The 19,574-nt window shown below is 41.7% G+C and overlaps 1 protein-coding gene and 1 long non-coding RNA gene across 3 annotated transcripts; one reads left to right on the top strand and one right to left on the bottom strand.

Annotated features, from left to right (window-relative positions):
* The first annotated feature begins 1,358 nt into the window (after positions 1-1,358).
* Positions 1,359-16,218, top strand: LOC147322305 (uncharacterized). 2 transcript variants are annotated; one of them, XM_086306870.1, is made up of 4 exons: positions 1,359-1,460; positions 12,236-12,341; positions 13,747-14,343; positions 14,669-16,218. In XM_086306870.1, exons 2-4 carry the CDS (start codon positions 12,324-12,326, stop codon positions 15,359-15,361), a joined length of 1,308 nt encoding a protein of 435 aa, XP_086162996.1. In that variant the 5' UTR covers positions 1,359-1,460; positions 12,236-12,323; the 3' UTR covers positions 15,362-16,218. The 2 variants fall into 2 exon arrangements, with proteins under 2 accessions (XP_086162996.1, XP_086162995.1); XM_086306869.1 differs by lacking the exon at positions 1,359-1,460 and having other exon boundaries at positions 7,846-12,341.
* LOC147322306 (uncharacterized) lies at positions 1,995-3,842 on the bottom strand. Its single transcript, XR_015131090.1, has 5 exons — positions 3,644-3,842; positions 3,501-3,533; positions 2,961-3,169; positions 2,624-2,797; positions 1,995-2,172 (listed from the first exon to the last, which is right to left on the bottom strand). It is a non-coding gene; the product is annotated as an uncharacterized LOC147322306 (long non-coding RNA).
* Positions 16,219-19,574: the final 3,356 nt, after the last annotated feature.

Below are 19,574 nucleotides of genomic sequence, written 5' to 3' on the forward strand. Positions count from 1 at the left end.
TCAGGCTTTATGAGAAACAGACACATTTCTAATAACATTAGACTGGTTTTGGATCTACACTCAACAAAAATATAAACGCAACACCTTTGTTACTGCTCCCATTCCCCATGGGATGGATGTAGAGACCTAAAATTCATTCCAGATACACAATATAACCATCCCTCCCAAACAGTGGTCACAAATCAGTCCAAATGTGTGGTAGTGGGCACATCTGCCATATTGAGATAATCCATCCCACCTCACAGGTGTGCCACATCAGGATGCTGATCTGACATCATGAGTAGTGCACAGGTGTACCTCAGACTGCCCACAACAAAAGGCCACCCTGGAATGTGCAGTTTTTTGCGCTATTGGGGGTCTGGGGACCCAGAACCGGTCAGTATCTGGTGTGACCACCATTTGCCTCATGCAGTGCAACACATCGTCGCATGGAGTCTATCAGATTGTCAATTGTGGCCTGTGGAATGTTGGTCCACTCCACTTCAATGGCTGTGCGAGGTTGTTGGATATTCGTGGGAACTGGTACACGCTGTCGTGAAAATTAGTAAAGACATCGACCGCATGCTCTTTAATTTTATATGGAAAAACCATAAGCAGGTCCTCTTAGCGTGGACCCTCATTTATAAACACAACTTCTCACCACACATATAACTCATCTGGAACAACAGAGATATTTTATTTCTTTTATTATCACTTTTCCTGGAAACTTGGGTCCAAAATGGGATCCTATTGGTGGCTCAGCTGGTTAATAAAGAGGGAGTACGACTTACTTACAATGAATCCCTTACACTATATAATTTCCCGTAAGTGTTTGGGAATTCTCAATGGTGCTTGGTGCCATACCCTCAGGTACTTTAATGTTATATAAAAACACTGACAGTTCAATATCTACCTCTGTCACTCTCCCTGATCCAGCTGAGTCAGCAGTGGGAAAAATCTGCTTTTCACAGGAACTTGGTAACAGCAATAAGAGAATACGTAGTTTATTCCAAGAATATATCGTGTCTCTCCCATATATATAATATCTTACTGGAACCAACATGTTCCAGATATCACCTGGAAGACCGTCTGGATGATCCCATAAATATCTAATTGTAAACAAGGTGAAGGAAATCTCATATAAAATTCTTCATAAATGTTACCCAGCCAGTCACTATATGGTAACATTTAAAAGAGACTCACGTACTCATATAATTATTTTTTTTACCCCCGGTTTTGTATGTTCATGTTCTGTTCTTTCTTAAACTTCATCTATTTGTATGTTGTATACTTATTGTGTTTCAATAAAGTTCAGTAAAAAAGTACGTTCTAAATGAAGCTTCAGACGTCACTAATCACGTGACTCTGGCCAAACGAATCAAGCCTCGACACGGTGCTTCTGAAGCAGCGTGTTGATCTTTTTCACACACGCACCGGAGCGTCAGCTTCAAGCGGACCATCGCTACCTCTCACATCTAAAGGTAAGTGTCAAGGTAACTTTGAACTGAGTTCAGTCAATCTCGAGTTTTTCGAAGTTTTCTGAATGAAGTTTTCTGTTGCTCTCTGTGAGAGGAGACCGTTAAAGGCGAGGCTCTCCAGAGTGTAGCAAAACAGGAAACCTCAGCTGTGTGTGTGTAAGTGTGCAAACGAATAGATTAGAAGTGCAAGTGAGCCACGAGTAAAGAAAGGTCACGTTTCGTGATTTGTTTTTCTCACCACTGATCACGCGCATCACACGCGCGCTCTCAAGCATCGGTATAGGGCTTTGAAGCTGACGTCACGCCGCAATGCATTGTGGGAGCGGATCTAGAAGGGTGGCAAGTGCCACCCTAAAATGATCCCTTGCCACCCCAGTTTTGCATATGAAAGTGTTGTTTATTAAAATAAGATAGCATTAACAGTTTGAGCGTAGTTACAGTCAGCTGTGAATATAAATGTTAAAACTGAATATATTGCATAGTGTCTCCCCCCCCCCTCCATCAGTAACAAATGGTTCAGCCCATAGCAGGACCGGCTTTTTTCTTTTTTTCAGTAGTTTCACATAAGTTTGTAATTTTTACTCCAGGATGCGGATGGATGATGTGCGTCCTGCGCCACCCATACGATCTGGGGCGTATCGGAGCCATTTTTGGACTGCTTGTGCAAAGACAAACTCGGACATAGAGTTTGCCCCTAACTGCTGCGTCAGGCCATCTAGGACAAAAATACACACACAAACAAAAAAAGTGAATTAGAGCACATGAATAAGCTCTTGTTAACTGTCTTCAGCGGGGAGAAAGTATGTAAACTCCTAGGCTGATAAACATGAAAGTTACCAGGCGTAAATCTGCAAACTGCCGCATTTGATTCCCAAAGAGCTATGAGCGGAAAAAGTGATAAGTCTTAGCATGGTGTGTCGTGTATCCTTTAAAACAAAATAAACATGGGGGTCTTCGGGCTGTACAAACTACAACCTGAGGACTAAACAAGCTGAAGACCAAAGACTCCATCTCCAGATTAACCGGACATGAAAGTCTTGTTATTAAGAAAGACAAAGTAATATAGCAAAAACTGGACAGGAAATGTGAAACACACCCAGCAGATCAATTGATCCCTTTATTGTTCACTTTAGGCTCATAAAACTACAATAAACGGTAAAACTTACAGCGCTGTGCAGATGCATGTTTGGTATCTTTAAATGCCCTTTTTTGCTTTGTCTGGTCCTTGGTTTTTTTCCCTGCCCAGTTGAGTACCGAGGCTCGTTTGTAATGGCATAAGCCATTACACAGCGGACTCGCACCTCCAGTGTGGTCCCTCCAATCAAGGCAAAGCGTCTCACCTATAGACACATTTTAAGAGATGTAATTAGCGTGTCTCGTGTCTTAAATGTGTATGCAAGTGCTTGTGTGTATAATCAACATGCCGTCGTTATGTATTTAAATCACATCTGACAGCTATTACACTTTATAGTTACAAAGTGTACATAACCTTTATATACTTACCATTGCCTTATTTGCCTCTTGTGATCTAAGAGCTGCCTCTGCATTGTTTAGCTCCTCAATGTTGTGCAAGGGCAAATCCAGAGGCAGTACCCCAGCATCTACCGATTCATTGCAGCAGGGATGGCGGATGGCTCTGACCTCCTCACGGAGTTCATTAACTGCTCTGGTCCGGTCTGACAGCATAGTTAACATCTTTTGTGAGGTCGCATCTGTTTCAAAGAACAATTCTAGAAAGATTAATGGCTTAAGCAGTGAGAGGCGAAAAACTAATATATCCATAAATGATGGTGTAACATTCTGCATTCAAGTATAAGTTGTTCTAACTGCTAAAAGTGTTTGCTAGTTTTTGCCTGTCACATATATTTGATATTTGTATATGTAGCTGCCATCACCAGTGTGTGAATTGTGTGTGAATGGGTGGATGACTGAATGTGTAAAGCGCTTTGGGGTCCTTAGGGACTAGTTAAAGCGCTGTACAAATACAGGCCATTTACCATTTATACCATGTAAAATCTGAAATTCCAAGATTTTCAAACTTGCCTTGTAATAGTGGCCTCACAGAGTCTCTGGACTCTACAGAAAAAAATCACAACAAGATGACATTCAGGAGTATAAATTTGTGCTTTGAAGATAAGAGCACAATGACATTGTGATTCAGCTTTAAAACAATTTGAAAAGCATACCATCTATAGGGAAGTCCTCGACATCAGACTCTGCATGCTGGGGAGATCGCAAAGCTGTGTCATTTTGTGTGTCCTGCCAGAGTGGCGAAAGGTGCCGGAAGCTGGGCGGGGCATTATGATGCTCGCTGTCAGTGGGCTGGGGGGAAGACTGCGGAGTGGTGAGGGCTGTTTAGAAAAAGTTAATTTTTGTTAAGTGGATGGTAGTTACCAAATCAGATCTGAAAAAAAGAGGAAAAATAGGGCACAATGTCAATAAGGAGGGAAAACTAGATACAAAGACGGCTCATAGAAGCTGAACCGAGTCCTATGTGTGAAGGGACAGTAACTGCGTGTGCATATGTAAGCATTTAAACACTGAAGATAGTAAAATTAACAGTATTTTGTCTAAGTCTGCCATTGTAGGAATTCATGGCACCAAGACAAAAACGTGGCGCACAGTGTGACGTCAAAATAGGCGCACACCTTTGACGCTGCGTTTTCTCCGTTTTCCTCGTCCACACGTAAATGCTAAAACGGAGTTTTCGAAAATATCCACCCTAGCAGGCTTCTGTGGAGATCAGGGAAATTATTTTACTGTTATTGTTAAATAATCATCATCATTACCATTGCATTAATAATATAATTTACAGTATTGATATTGCATTCAGATGTTTAAACAGTGTGTGTGTCTTTCAGAAAGACTAAGTTGCAGGCTGACAGGAAGTTGCAGGCTTTGCAGAAATGAAACAAGTTATTCTGAGGAGCTGGTTAGACGAGGCTATTTGAATTACTAGGTTATTCAAATTGTCTGTTATACTTTTATATTCTTTTATTAAGCTTTTAGTAGAGGTTCTTGATTAGAACATTTATTCAATATAGTACATATAGTTTCAGTTAGGTTGTTACACATAGAGTTGGATGTCTCGAGACCACTTTTACGTGGTCTTGGTCTCGTCTTGGTCTCGGCGGACTTTTGTCTTGGTCTTGGTCTCGCTGTTTCGGTCTTGCGTTCTCAAATCGACATAGTGTTCGGAAGATTTGGAGTCAACCATCAGCGGAGTGGGGGGGGGGGGTGGCTTACTGGGCTTAAGCCCGTGTCATTTTTTCAGAAGCATGGGGTCTTTTGGAGTGTAATTTTTTAGTTAGATGCCTGACTGACAACTGTATAAAACAAAAACAACACACGAAGCACAGAGCGCACCGTCGTAAATTCCCCCTAATTTTGGTATGATCCGAGCTCAGGCACTAGGCGACTGAGCACAGCACCCATGTGAGCGAGGGGGGAGAAGCTGCTGCCTGCGAGTTTGCTGCAGACAGAGGAGAGCTTAAGTTTGACCAGGTACCAAAGCAAATCATTCGTACTGAACTAATAATGTAAATATGACGGTGTATCACAAAAGATTGATATCAAACTGATCACTTGGTTGCGTTACTTGCTCTTCGAGTGAATCAACAAATGGATAAATAAAAAGCCGAACAGCAATGCTGATTTTTTAGAGAGTCTTAGCTTACATTTCATATTTTCAGTTGTTTCCCTCCACGGCTAAACAAACTCTCTAAATCGGTTTCAATTGTGTACTGATGAACACAACAATGGACATAAGGAGCTTCTTTCAAAGAAAAAACTCAGGTAGATGTTATTTTATATATTGTGCTTTGGATGTTGTTCAGTATATCTATGCAAAACAAGAGGAATTTCAATACACAGCAGTATATTCACAGTTGAAACCAGATATTTACATACACTTTATGGAGAAAACATAAAAACTTTTTTTACTGTTAAACATCAATTTAGAGTAAACTTTTGTTTTAGATAAATAAATGTTGAAATATCTTTTGAATTAGTTAAATGTCAGAATAAAAAGAGGGAGCTGTCTATTTTAATCACTTTCATGAAATTTAGGAGTACATATACACTAAGTTTATTGTTAATTAATAAGAAAACTCCAGACGATTCGATTCTGAGCTGAAGAAGCTTCTGATAGGTTAGTAGAGTCCATGTGAGTAAATTGGTGGCACAGCTGTGGATGCATATAAGGCAAAACACAGAGCCTGTTTCTGTGACATGGGAAAATCAAGAGATGTCAACCAAAACACCAGGAAAAGAATTGTGGAGCTCCATAAGTGTGGCTCAATTTTGAATACAATTTGGTGCCATTTGCAATTAAGAAATACAGATAGTTTCTCTCTTTACTCTTAAAGTTAACAAATATGTTTTTTATATTTATCAATCTAAAAAAATAAACATTTAGTCTGATTTGATGTTACAATTAAAAAAGTGTTTGTGTTTTTATCTGAAGAGTACATAAATATGTGGTTTCAACTGTATATTTGATGATGTTGGTGTTTGGCTTGTCAGCACAAAGAGGGAGAGAGAGGAACAGAGAGGGAGAGAGAGGAACAGAGAGGGAGAGAGAGGAGCAGAGAGGGAGAGAGAGGAGCAGAGAGGGAGAGAGAGGAGCAGAGAGGGAGAGAGAGGAGCAGAGAGGGAGAGAGAGGAGCAGAGAGGGAGAGAGAGGAGCAGAGAGGGAGAGAGAGAATGACGACAGAACAGAGATGGAACAAGAGCAGGTGAGACACACATGTTAGTCAAATGGTTGTTTGCCAAAACTCATCAGAACATGTATCTAGTACCTAGTGTTTCTTTTTAGATACCATTTGTTACTTTTCAAATTCTATATTTATTAAGTTATGCAGGCTTGTTTGCACAACAAGGCTAAATAATTATATAAACTTTTCTCAATCTAAATATTGTACTTTGGTAGAATTAAAAAATAAGTGTAGTGCAGGTCTATGATGATTTTTAGTGCTACTATCATCTAGTTCTGATTCTGGTTCTGTCTTGGTTAAGTCCTCAGTAGTCCTGGGCCCTATTTCAGGAAGCCGGTTTAGTGCAAACTCTGAGTAAGTATACCCTGAGTTAACGAAAACTCTGGGTTATCGGTTTCACAAAGCGAGTTTAGATTAATCCTGAGTGAGTTACTATGACGACACACTCCGTGAAGCTAACCTGCCCCCTAGCAGGTTTACTTCAACTAACCCTGACGTTCTCCGCCTCTGTGTCGGAAACCTGACTGTAGGAAGTGTCAGACATGGCGTGCTCCTTCCTTGAAGAGCCAGTAGATGTTGAAGCCCAAATTCTCCGCAGAGCTCTCCGCTGGGAGAGAGTGATTAGAGCGCGTTTGGACATTTTATCATTTCCTGATGATTTTCTGTGTGAACGTCACCGTTTGTCAGCACAATCTATAATTCATTTGAATAACATCCTCAGGCCTAATATTGCTCATGTGACACATCGCGGACATTCTCTCAGTTCTGTACATATTATTTGTATCGCACTTCGGTTTTTTGCAAACGGGAGCTTTCTGTATAATATTGGTGACGCTGAGCACGTTTCCAAGGCTACCGTCTGTCGGGCAGTCAGGAATGTTACAGTTGCACTGAAACGTCTCCTGTACTTGTTTGTGGTGTTCCCATTATCACAAATGTGGAAGCCAACTGCTCAGCCTCTGTGAGTGGTGGTGGTGGAGGACCCCCACCTGTTTTTCGGGCCTCCGCTTTTTTTCTGTTGGCTATAACGGGTCACATTTGAGCATACAGAGTAATCAAATATGTACTTGTAATGTGCTCAGATAATTTCAATAAGTGCTTACAGAAAGAAAATTAATGTAGCCTCTAACTGCAATTGATTTACATCGGACAAACAGACCAAGCACTATGGCTCATAATACAATTACACCTTACCTGTTTGGACTATATTTTTATATTTCATTTTTACTTGCTGCCAGGCACGTTTGGGGCCTGTTGGGTTGCACCTGCGCTCACATCACAAAATAAAATGTATGAGATAAAAAATAAAATAAAATATAATAAAATAACGTGTTAAATGGGTGGAAATCCCTAGATCAATGTTTAAATTAACACTCACGCATTGACTCTGTCGGCTATGTTTTGCCATGCATGCTCCCTTTGTTTTGCAGCTGAGGCTGTGTTACTTTTTTCCTGCAAAATTTGCATGTTATCGGCATATGCTGCCATCAGAATTTCGGCCTCAAGCGCTGTAAGGTACGTTGACCGCGCCTTCTTTCCCTCCGTCTCCATGGTGACTCGCTTAATCTGTGCTCCACTAATCAGGGCTTTATGTATCCTCGTGCGCGCGCTTAACTCGAGGTTAAAGCAACTCCGCGTTGATTGAACTAATTGTTATCAGCCTTCCTGAAACCGAATATTCCGAGTTGGACAGTTCGGGGTTACTCAACCCTGAGTATCGTTTTTCACTCTGAGTTTTCTAAACCGGCTTCCTGAAATAGGGCCCTGATTTTGAACTGTTGTAGTCCTGTTTTAATTCCGGATCAGTTCTGGGTCTGGTTGAATTGGGGTTTAGTCCCTGTGTCTTGATACAGGCCCGACTTTGTTCTGCCTTGCTGCTTAATTAAAAAAACTAGTTTAAGGTGTCCTGCATAGAATAGCATCTGGCTGCAGTTTAAAGACTTTTTTTGTCTCGGTCTCGGTCTTGGTCTTGGTCTCGTCTTGACTCGGTCTCGGTCTTGGTCTCGTCTCAACTTGTTCTTGGTCTTGTCTTGGTCTCGATACCCTCTGGTCTTGGTCTTGTCTTGGTCTCGATACCCCCCTGGTCTTGGTCTTGTCTTGGTCTCGGATTAGGCGGTCTTGACTACAAGTCTAGTTACACATAAGGATGAGCCTCTGTTCTGGTGAAAGGTCAGAAGTGCAACGGGTGAGATGAGAGAGCATTTAAGGGCGAGACACACATACAGTTAGTGAGCGTTAGTAGGCAAGAGGTGACATACACATATACGCACACACATTAGTTAGACTCATTTATAGGTGAGAAGTTGGTCATGTTTGTCTCTGGAAAGAGGAACAGTTTCTTGTTGTCTCTGCAAGAAAGAGGAACAGCGTCTGGCAGGATGTGGGGCTCGTGTTCCAGACGAGATAGAAGACAACGTTCTTTTAAACCGTGTTAAAAGTCATTGTGCTTTTGATTTGACGTATGTATATATTCTGTCTGTGACGTATGAAGGGGCGTCATTAATTCAAACCCTGATGCTATAAAAATCTGTGTATGCTTTAAGTCGGAGAACCGTTCCTGTCTGCGAACAGGCACTGGTCTTCCCACGCGTGTATTCATTAAAATCAATTGTTTTGACCAAGATCTTCTGGACCATGGTTGTTTGTACTCTCCTTCATCAATATTTGAACCTTAACACTTCTTTAAAAATCTCAGTTTTCAGTTAACGAAAACGCAGTTTACGTGTGGACAAAAGGTGCAAACACAAGTTAGGTGAGCGTGCAACGTAAAGTTTGAATTGAGTGCGAATTGAAGCGGGTGCTCTCCAATCATTAAAAGTAACAAAGTCATTGAACACATTTATACAGTTACCTTTACGTTTATCAATTATATATCACAGATTTAATTTTTTTGTAGTACTATGCTAAAAAGCAACTACAGAGCGAAAGTCTGGGTCAAGCGCCGAGGCGATGGCAAGAACAAAGGAATCCTCGACGCGTTAAAGCTAGCTTTGTAAGGGATTATAACAGCAAAGTATGAAACGAAAATGTTTTCTTTGTTGATAGACTTTGTTTGCAGTGCAATTTATTTGTTGCCAGATTGTAAGATGAAAGTAGACACAGTTTCAGGCTCCCACATTTTGTCCGAAACTGTACATTAACGAGTTTTTTTTTCCTTTTTTTTCTTTCTTTTTTTTGCTGTTATTCAAATGCAACCGTGGAAATAACGAATAGAAAAAAATTCATTCATTCTTACCTTATACTAATCGTGGTGCAGGCCAGTGCAGTGCATGAACTGATGCCTTCTCCGGTCAATTCCGCTGAGAGTAAATCTAATGTCCTCCTCTACTGTACAAGACAATGGTTACCTGGAGGGATGTACCAATGTGATAGGGGTGCTGCAGAATAGTCCAAGTGATCGCTGCTTTAATTTCCCGGTCAACTATACATAAATTGCATGTCGACACGATTTTTTAAAGCTGGTGCACTAGACCAAAAGTCATTGATAACAAAAGAACAATAAATCTACTTTCTCCGGTACTTTATACGCGCTCAGTTGCAATGCAATTTAACGCTCAACTACAGATCGATGGCTTTTTGATGGTGGCCAGCGCCGAATGATGGTCAACTATAAATAGATGTTTTCTCGACGTTGTTGTTGTCACCTGGTCGACTACAAATAGATCAAATATCAATGACAAAAAAACAACGGTAAATCAACTTCATTACAAGGGCAAACCTGGTAGGGTCCGTCAGACCGGTGACAGCCATCCAGGGAACCTGTTTCAGTTGCCGAAGATTCCGCGAATTCGCTCCACCGCAGCGAAGATGAGGTAAGAGAAGGCGGGAATGCTGAATCTCTTCAGCCAAGCCGACAACAGGTACCAGCCAGGTGCCAATAGGTTCCAGGAAGCGACAGGAGACAAAACGCCAGTGCAAAGGTCTGAATTCAGTCAGAGTGCATTCGGAAACTAATCTGTTACTGCCAGATGAAAGAGCCAAATATGATTTCAGTTTCACGAGTAGCCCGCTACGTTTTCCCCGACGTTTAAAGCGCTTCCTCTTATGAGATGTGGTAGGGGTGTAATCCAGGTGATGCGGTACTCCAGATAGTAGCAGAGGTAGAAAAAAGTCCTGTCCATCAGCGTTAGTCCTTCCCAAATTCTCTGTGGCAAATCGAATATTTAACAGAGCTTCACGATCGTAGGTCAATAGAGAGTCAGCGTTGTTCAATAAAAGTGACGAAAACAATAGAAACACGCAGAGCAAAAGTGGATCCGACAACCGTGGACGGCGAGCCATGCACACCGGCACCATCTTACACGGAAGAATATATATATTTCGAGATGATGGCAGCAGCAGCAGCCGTTCTTCTCAGCATGAGTAGCTTAATGTTGTTCGTGTGTAATTCACGTTGAGTAGGCTAACCACGTTATTACATTAATGCATGTAAGGTGAACTAGCAAACATCATCATAGCTACATGCGGCTGTCTTCTTGTTTGATGGCAGATACTCCCTTCACCCTGGCCAAAAAGGCTAAAATGACCAAAGAAAAAATGGAAAACAGTTAAACATGAGAGGTTTTTGGACAAAGTTTGTGTGTTTGTTTTTTTTTTGTTTTTTTGTTTTTTTTCCTTCATTGTTTAAGCACTGCTTCCAGCCAAGAGTGATACCATATATGCCTCATAGCTGTAGAAAAGGCTAAAATTGTTATCTTTTTACAAAAAACAGCTGAACATGAGAGGTTTTTGGACCAATTTTGTGTTCTCCATTCTTTAAGCACCGGTTTGAGCACCGTTTAAGCACCGGCACGGTTTCAAAAGTACCGGTTTGGCACCGGTATCGGATAAAACCTAAACGATACCCATCCCTAGTGTTGAGCGCTCAGTGCATCTGCGTTCGACTACTACGCCTAGGCTGCACTGTCGAGTGCAGATCCACTGAGCGTAGCGCAAGCTAGCAAGACAGAAGCTAAGCTCGTTGCAACATGGCAACTGCCTCAATGCTACCCGAAATTGAAGCTCCCCCACCCTCATTCAGATCTGGTGTTTGGAACTGTCTTGATTTTCATGTGAAGCATGACCCTGATGGTAAGCGCGTCATGGACAAAAGTAAAACAGTATGTCGGCTGTGCCACGGAATGCTCAATTGGTGGGAACTAGTGTGTTAGCGCAGTTAGCTTGTTAATGTGTTGACGCCGTCCAGCCCCACGCACGGGGCGATCCATGGTAACTCGTTAAGGGAGATTTGTGGCGTTAACGTCATTTTAACGAGATTAACGCTGACAGCACTAGTGGGAACACAATGAATATGACTACACATTTATGCCGACATCATCCTAGTGCAAAGACAAGTGGAAGCAGACAAAAACAACAAGCACGCATGCCACAAACTTTACAGAGTGATTTAGACAGCTGTTAGCACATGATTCTCCTTATAGGGACCTGATATGTTTAATATGCTGCTGAGAATATAGCCAGAAGAAGAGTATAGTATAGCTTTTATTTTGGAAAGAGCCATTTCTCTGTAATAAACTCTCTTTCCAAAGATGAGTGATTCCTCAATCAGATTTATTTATTTATTTTTTGTTGTTTCAGCAACATTAAATTTAAAAACTGTACTTTTGAGTTAAAATATATATTTATAATTTTAATAAATGACAAATTAAAAAGGCATGAAAATTTTTGTCTCTAAAAAAATATTGAACCGTGACACCAAAGTATCGAACCGACTGAACTGTGAATTTTGTGTATCGTTGCACTCCTAGTGTGAGGTAAAAGTGCTACAATGAAAAACATTTCAAGAAAATGTAAAATAAATGTATTCCAGGATAAAACACAGCTGTCTTTGTCTTGTGCAAATCGTTGTGTCGGCTCACTGGGCATTTGATTCCAATAACAGGCCTCAGTCTCTCCTGCTACTGGTCTGCCATACTGCTAAATTTGGTATCGGTGCTCAAACCTTTTGTGTCTGTTTGCCCACCTCGGGAAGCAAAAATTTGTTTTTTTGTCAGATGAACATATGAGACACTTTGACTCTTCAGTGCAGTGTGGAGCCTAACAAAGATCTGTTTTGTGTCCCAGCTGATCAGCAGGAGGAGAAGAGTCTGACGGAGCAGCAGAGGAACATTTTCAGCTACTTGGACTCAGCTCAGCCACTACAGAGGAAACAATGAGCTCAACACAGAAGGTGACAGACAGAGCAGGGCGATATGACCAAAAATATTTATCACGATATACATTTGAAAATTTGCGATAACAATACAACTGACGATATAATTGACACTAGACAAAATACTTTACAACTGCACAACTTTATTAGTGCAAAAAAACCCATCAATGTATTTTTACTTAAACAAGCAGCTGTTTTTTATGTGTATTAAAGTTATATAAAAATGTAACAGTGCAAATACAAATGCCTTGGAGCAAATGTCAGCCAATTTCCTCTGGAAAATCCTTTTGGTTAAACTCTCAGCAAGCAATTTGCATTTACACTGTTAAATTTCGAGTTAGCGCTGCCAATCAGTAATCTATGTGAATGACGTCATTTCCTCGTTACCCGGAAGCTGAAGCCCTCAGCTACAAATGCTACAACTAAGCTAACGGTAGTACATCCAGTCGTGAATGCACAGATTGCTGAGTGTTTTCAGCCTGGCTTCACAAATGATGAAATCCCTGTGTTATTAGCTGAATCACATGGTGTTACTATCAGCAAACGTACTCGCGAAAGCGCCAATTTGTTGGGATCCGTTTTTGAGTGCACGTTCCTCTGCCATGTGCTTCCGGGTAACAAGAAAGCGACCTCATTCACCTATATTTTTGATTGGCAGAGCTAACTCGAAGTTTCGAGTTACTTTTCTCAAAATTTCGAGTTATATTTCTCAAAATTTCATCTTATGGATACTAGCTGTTTTGTTTTTATTTAGTGGCGGAAACGGGCTTCCATACTTAAAAGCCGATTCACAGAGCTTTTAGTTGTTGTAAATATTGTAAGAGATGATTTGTTTTTGAAATTTGTGTAATGTGCCTGAATGTTATTGATATTATTATTATATTGTTATTATTGATTGCTTATATTTTAACAATTGTGAAACCTCACTGTGGATGTAAGAGCCAAATTATGTGGATATCTTGAATCCACTTTATTGTATAATATTTTATGTGATAGTATTTGACGGAAGATGAGCAACATCTGTTGTGGAAGCTAATGGGGTTCTTTTTAAATAAACAAAAATACGATTTAATATCACTGAATAATTATGTATAAATCTATAAAAATTAAAGAAATATGTAATAGGAAACTACACTATAATATAAATTATAAAATAATATAAAAGTGTGTGTGCATGTGCGCGTGCAATCAGGAGGGATGGGCATGATTTTAGTGTTTGAACAGTCATGAATTATTTTTAACAGCAGGTTGGATGTAATGTGTTAGAACTACCAGCAGGTGGGGATAAGAGACCTTTAAGGTGTTTGGTGCCACACTCCACCTTCAGGTTTAAAACTAGTGTTAATGGAGGGAGTTTGAAGGTTGAGTTTGTTCCACGACTGCATTTCACTCACTGCCTCTGTTTGTATCTCTGTCACTGCAGGACCAACATGGAGCGAGAAGTCAGCGCTCTCAGGAGGCCGACAAACCTCACAGAAGAAAGGGAGAGAAAAAACACACCTGTGACGAGTGTGGGATGGGTTTTACTGAGAAGGGTAATCTAAAACAGCATCAGCTCATCCACACTGGAGAGAGACCGTTCAGCTGTGACTTGTGTGGAAAGTCTTTTTCCTGGAAGGAATCCCTAAAACAACACCATCTCATCCACAGTGGAGTTAAAGCGTACAGCTGTGATCAGTGTGGCAGAGCTTTTACTCACAGTAGCCACTTACAGAGGCATCTAGTTACCCACTCTGGAATTAAGGCATACAGCTGTGACATCTGTGGAAAAACTTTCAGCCACATAGAGACCCGAAATACACACATACGCATTCACACCAGACATGATGTGTACTGCTGTGAACAGTGTGGCAAAGAGTTTACAACAGGCTCACAGTTACAACAACACATGTTTATCCACACTGAGGAGAGACGTTATAAATGTGACCTGTGTGAGAAGACTTTTAAAGCTCCACATTACCTGAGACGACACCAACAGATCCACACCAGAAAGAGACTCTACAAGTGCAGTTACTGTGAGGTATGTATTTATATTGTTATCTTGTCATTTTAGCCTGACTGTTTGGAACAACTCTGCTCATTAAACTGTGTTAGCATGTTAGCAATTCTACTGCATGGAAAAGCAGCTCTGAGTGATTATTCAGATTTTCATGTCAGTTATGATTTTAGTATTACTGTAGTATTATGGTGGTAGTATTGTAGTTATTGCAGCCCAGTAAACTGAGTGTGTTAACTGAAACAGTCAAATGTAATTGGACGTCTGCAGAGATGCTCTTTATTTCAGGCGACGTTCAGGATAAAAGTGTTGAAGGACTGACTTACACTGTCTTTGTGTCTTTGTTTAGAAGCAGAGCGACACAGATGGATCCAGTTCTCAACCCTGTCATCACTGTGGTGGTGGGAAAGATTTTCGTTGTGACCTTTGTGGAAAAACTTTCAGTCAGCAAGCCACCCTAAAAAGACATCAACGTAGACACACTGGAGACAAACTGCAATACTGCAAAGAATGTGGGAGTAGCTTCCCCACATCAACTGAGTTAAAACAACATGAACTGATTCACAGTGGGGTTAAAAAGCACCTCTGTGATCAGTGTGGGTCATCCTTCACCACTGCATGGGAGCTTAAATCACACAAACGAGTCCACACAGGAGAGAAACCATACAAGTGCAGACACTGTGACAAAAGCTTCTCACAGTCAAATGGTCGTAACAATCATGAACGTACACACATGGAAGGAAACTACAGCTGTGACCAGTGTGACAAGAGCTTCAGGAATCTCAGTTCATACTCCAAACACAAACGATCCCACGTTACTAATAAACTGTTTCACTGTTACCAATGTGCCCAAACATTCACCTCATTGTCTGCTCTGTGCAAACATCAGCGTGATCACTCAGGGCTGAAATCACTCCCATCACTGGATCACAGTGAATCTGAAGAGACAGAAAGATCCTCTGGTTTCAGTGTCAGACTCAAAAAGCTTGAGATCAGGCTCCACAGAGTTCAGATAGAATCATTTGAACTTGTGTTGAACTGAACTGGTTGCTGGGCTGAACTTCTACATAATACAGATTTACATGAGATCTTATTTTCTGTCGTTTTACTGAGTCAGTTTTGTCCTTTTTTCTCTGTCCAGGGGCCCGTTCTTCGTACGTCGCTCACTACATCCAAGATCAAATGACACATCCAAGACCAAACCATCGCGCTAACCGTGAGCTCGCTAATCCGGTTCCCCGAACACACCTGCCGTTGACGATTAGTACAGCTGGACGCAGTAATGTGACATCACTGGGTGTCGTAAAAGGGGCTACGCATCGATAGTAGAAACATTGATCGGCAACCCCCTGATTGGTCAGCGAAAATGTCGAAGGAGCGCGCTCAGTATTGTTCGGCAGCAGAGCAAGAACTCTTGATTGAGGGATTTCAGGAGTTTCAGAGTTTAATTAAAACGCAAGGGAACACTGCAAAGGCTGCAAAAGCAAGGAGAGAGGGCTGGCAGAAGGTTGCTGACAAATTAAACTCGTAGGTGATTTAATAATAATAATAATAATAGATTGGATTTATATAGCGCTTTCCAAGGCACCCAAAGCGCTTTACAATGCCACTATTCAGTCACTCTCACATTCACACACTGGTGGAGCAGCTACGGTTGTAGCCACAGCTGCCCTGGGGCAGACTGACAGAAGCCAGGCTGCCATATCGCGCCATCGGCCCCTCCGGCCAACACCAGTAGGCGGTAGGGTAGATCTATCATATGACACTATATTATCCAATATTATATGGCATTATATTGTATTATAATATGTTATATTATATCCCCTTACACATTAGAGCCACAACAGGACCCACTAGAACATGGGAACAAATAAAAGTGAAATACAGGAGTATTCTACAGAATGGTAATATTTAGGGCCCGAGCACTGACTGTGCGAAGGCCCTATTGTATCTGCTCTGTTTCTTATTATTATTAGGGCCCGAGCACTGACTGTGCGAAGGCCCTATTGTATCTGCTCTGTTTCTTATTATTATTATTATTCAGGCAAAACAAGGGCCTTTTTGAGGGCCTAAACATGCTCAAAAACTCATGAAATTTTGCACACATGCCAGGTCTGGTGAAAAATTTTGTATTTTAATGGTTTTACATATGAGCACTGGGACATGGCTCTACAGCGCCACCTATGCCTTGTAAAATGCAGCCCTACGACCACATCGTTTGGGCTACATGTATGAAATTTGGCACACATGTGTATCATGCCAAGACGAACAAAAAAGTCAGTGGGCCCATTGACGCAAACCCAACAGGAAGTCCGCCATTTGGACGTGAAGGTGACATTTTGGCTCTAATTTTGCCGTTTCCATGCCTCGAACTTTTTCGAACTCCTCCTTGGGATTTGGTCGTATAAGCTTCATCTTTGGTCAGTTTCAACTACACACCTGGGCCATGTTAAATTGCGGAGCTTTTGAGTTTTCACAATACCATGAGGCCGTGGCGCCACGGCGAATTTCGATGACTCGCCATGAAAATCTTATTGCCTCTCATTTTGTCATACATTTTCTGACCTTGACCAAAGTGAACACATATGATAAGGCTCCACCCCTGAACATATTTCAACTGCCATATTTGACACCAGGGACAGCGCCACCTAGTGGGAACAGGAAATGTCATGTTTTACACTTTGGGGTACAGTATTGTGATGGGTGACATCTGCAGCCTCAAATTTCTCCAGGAAAGCCTTAAGGAGTTGGTCTTGGGTTACAGTGAAAACTGTGACTTTTCGCAAAAGGGTGTGACCCCAGCGGCATGGCGAACTTTGATGTCACGCCATGAAGAAACAAATTAGTATAACTCAATGAAATCCAGTCTGATCAGTACCAGACTTTACAGGCATGATGTCAGACCCGCCCTGAACAGATTGATGTGCCCATTGTCGGGAATACGGACAGCGCCACCTAGTGGGAACAGGAAATGTCATGGCTTTAATTTTGTTGTACTGATTTTCACAGGTTCATCGTGGCCACCTCAAAAGCGGTGAATATCACCATCAGTCCCTTGTGATGCTTCAGTGCAAAAATTGTGACTTTAAACTGAACGCCGCACCCTGGTGGCAACGCGGTTCACCATGAAAGATGAAGTGGCTTTTGAGGGGCTTGGAAAGTTTAAAAAGTCTTGAAATTTGGCGCACACCTCCAATGTGGTTAAGGCTTTGTTGTTATGTGATCATTTTCATTGAATATCCCAAAATGGCTCCACAGCGCCCCCTACAATATTTCAAAATCACAGCCCCTGCTCTGTGTTTTATGTATGAGTCTGAAACCTGGTAAGCTTATAGGAGATATCAAGATGTACAAAAAAGTCTCTTGGAGCAATATCCCAAATCCAACAGGAAGTCAGCCATTTTAAAATTAATGTGCAATTTTGGCAACATTTTCCCCTCTTTTCAGGCATCGTTCTTTGACGAACTCCTCCAAGGGATTTCATCATATTGCACTATTCTTCAGTGTGTGGAATCCAAAGACCTTTGTGTTGTTAAATTGCGAAGCTTTTTACGTTCAGGGAAACGGGGTGGTTATGGCGGCACGTAGACTCTCAATCACTCGCCAAAACGCAGTAATCTGCTGTTACTCAAAAACACAATGTCCAATCTCACCCAAAGGTCGCAGGCATAATGAGACTCGAGTTCGGAAATGTTTGTTATGCCATTTGTACATAATGGTTAGAGTGCCACCTAGTGGAACGACTAGCTAATCATGAATGAATGAGTTGAAATGTTAGCTGGTGGTTAAATGCATGAATTCCATCAATGTGACATCGATCGGACGTGCTGGTTTTAGGTGTTGGGCGTGGCTCGACGCGCCGGGGGTGCGAGGGCCCTCATAACGCTGCTTGCAGCTTTAATTAGGGCCCGAGCACTGAGAGTGCGAAGGCCCTATTGTATCTGCTCCGTTTCTTATTAGGGCCCGAGCACCGAGAGTGCGAAGGCCCTATTGTATCTGCTCCGTTTCTTATTAGGGCCCGAGCACTGAGAGTGCGAAGGCCCTATTGTATCTGCTCCGTTTCTTATTATTAGGGCCCGAGCACTGAGAGTGCGAAGGCCCTATTGTATCTGCTCCGTTTCTTATTATTATTATTATTATTATTATTATTATTATTATTATTCAGGCAAAACAAGGGCCTTTTTGAGGGCCTAAACATGCTCAAAAACTCATGAAATTTTGCACACATGCCAGGTCTGGTGAAAAATTTTGTATTTTAATGGTTTTACATATGAGCACTGGGAAATGGCTCTACAGCGCCACCTATGCCTTGTTAAATGCAGCCCTACGACCACATCGTTTCAGCTACATGTATGAAATTTGGCACACATGTGTATCATGCCAAGACGAACAAAAAAGTCTGTGGGCCCATTGACGCAAACCCAACAGGAAGTCCGCCATTTGGAAGAGAAGGTGACATTTTGGCTCTAATTTTGCCATTTCCATGCCTCGAACTTTTGCGAACTCCTCCTTGGGGTTTCATTTCATAACCTTCAAATTTGGACAGTGTCAACTACACCCTTGTGCCATGTTAAATTGCGGAGCTTTTGAGTTTTCACAATACTATGAGGTCGTGGCGCCATGGCGAATTTCGATGACTCGCCATGAAAATCTTATTGCCTCTCATTTTGTCATACATTTTCTGACCTTGACCAAAGTGAACACATATGATAAGGCTCCACCCCTGAACATATTTCAACTGCCATATTTGACATAAAGGACAGCGCCACCTAGTGGGAACAGGAAATGTCATGTTTTACACTTTGGGGTACAGTATAGTGATGGGTGACATCTGCAGCCTCAAATTTCTCCAGGAAAGGCGTAAGGAGTTGGTCTTGGGTTAGAGTGAAAACTATGAGTTTTCGCAAAAGGGTGTGACCCCAGCAGCATGGCGAACTTTGATGTCACGCCATGAAGAAACAAATTAGTATAACTCAATGAAATCCAGTCTGATCAGTACCAGACTTTACAGGCATGATGTCAGACCCGCCCTGAACAGATTGATGTGCCCATTGTCGGAAATACGGACAGCGCCACCTAGTGGCAACAGGAAATGTCATGGCTTTAACTTTGTTGTACTGATTTTCACAGGTTGATCGTGGCCACCTCAAAAGCGGTGAATATCACCATCAGTCCCTCGTGATGCTTCAGTGCAAAAATTGTGACTTTAAACTGAACGGCGCACCCTGGTGGCAACGCGGTTCATCATGAAAGAT

This window comes from Aulonocara sp. 'chitande type north' Nkhata Bay, linkage group LG9, assembly GCF_057382095.1.
Source record: "Aulonocara sp. 'chitande type north' Nkhata Bay isolate Kocher_YH1m ecotype deep benthic linkage group LG9, A_spYH_male_GT1.1, whole genome shotgun sequence".
Classification (NCBI taxonomy): domain Eukaryota; kingdom Metazoa; phylum Chordata; class Actinopteri; order Cichliformes; family Cichlidae; genus Aulonocara; species Aulonocara sp. 'chitande type north' Nkhata Bay.

Excerpts from the sequence above, each read along its gene's own strand:
- LOC147322305 (XM_086306870.1), top strand. Across the intron at positions 14,344-14,668 it reads ACAAGTGCAGTTACTGTGAG|AAGCAGAGCGACACAGATGG; the intron begins GTATGTATTTAT and ends GTCTTTGTTTAG.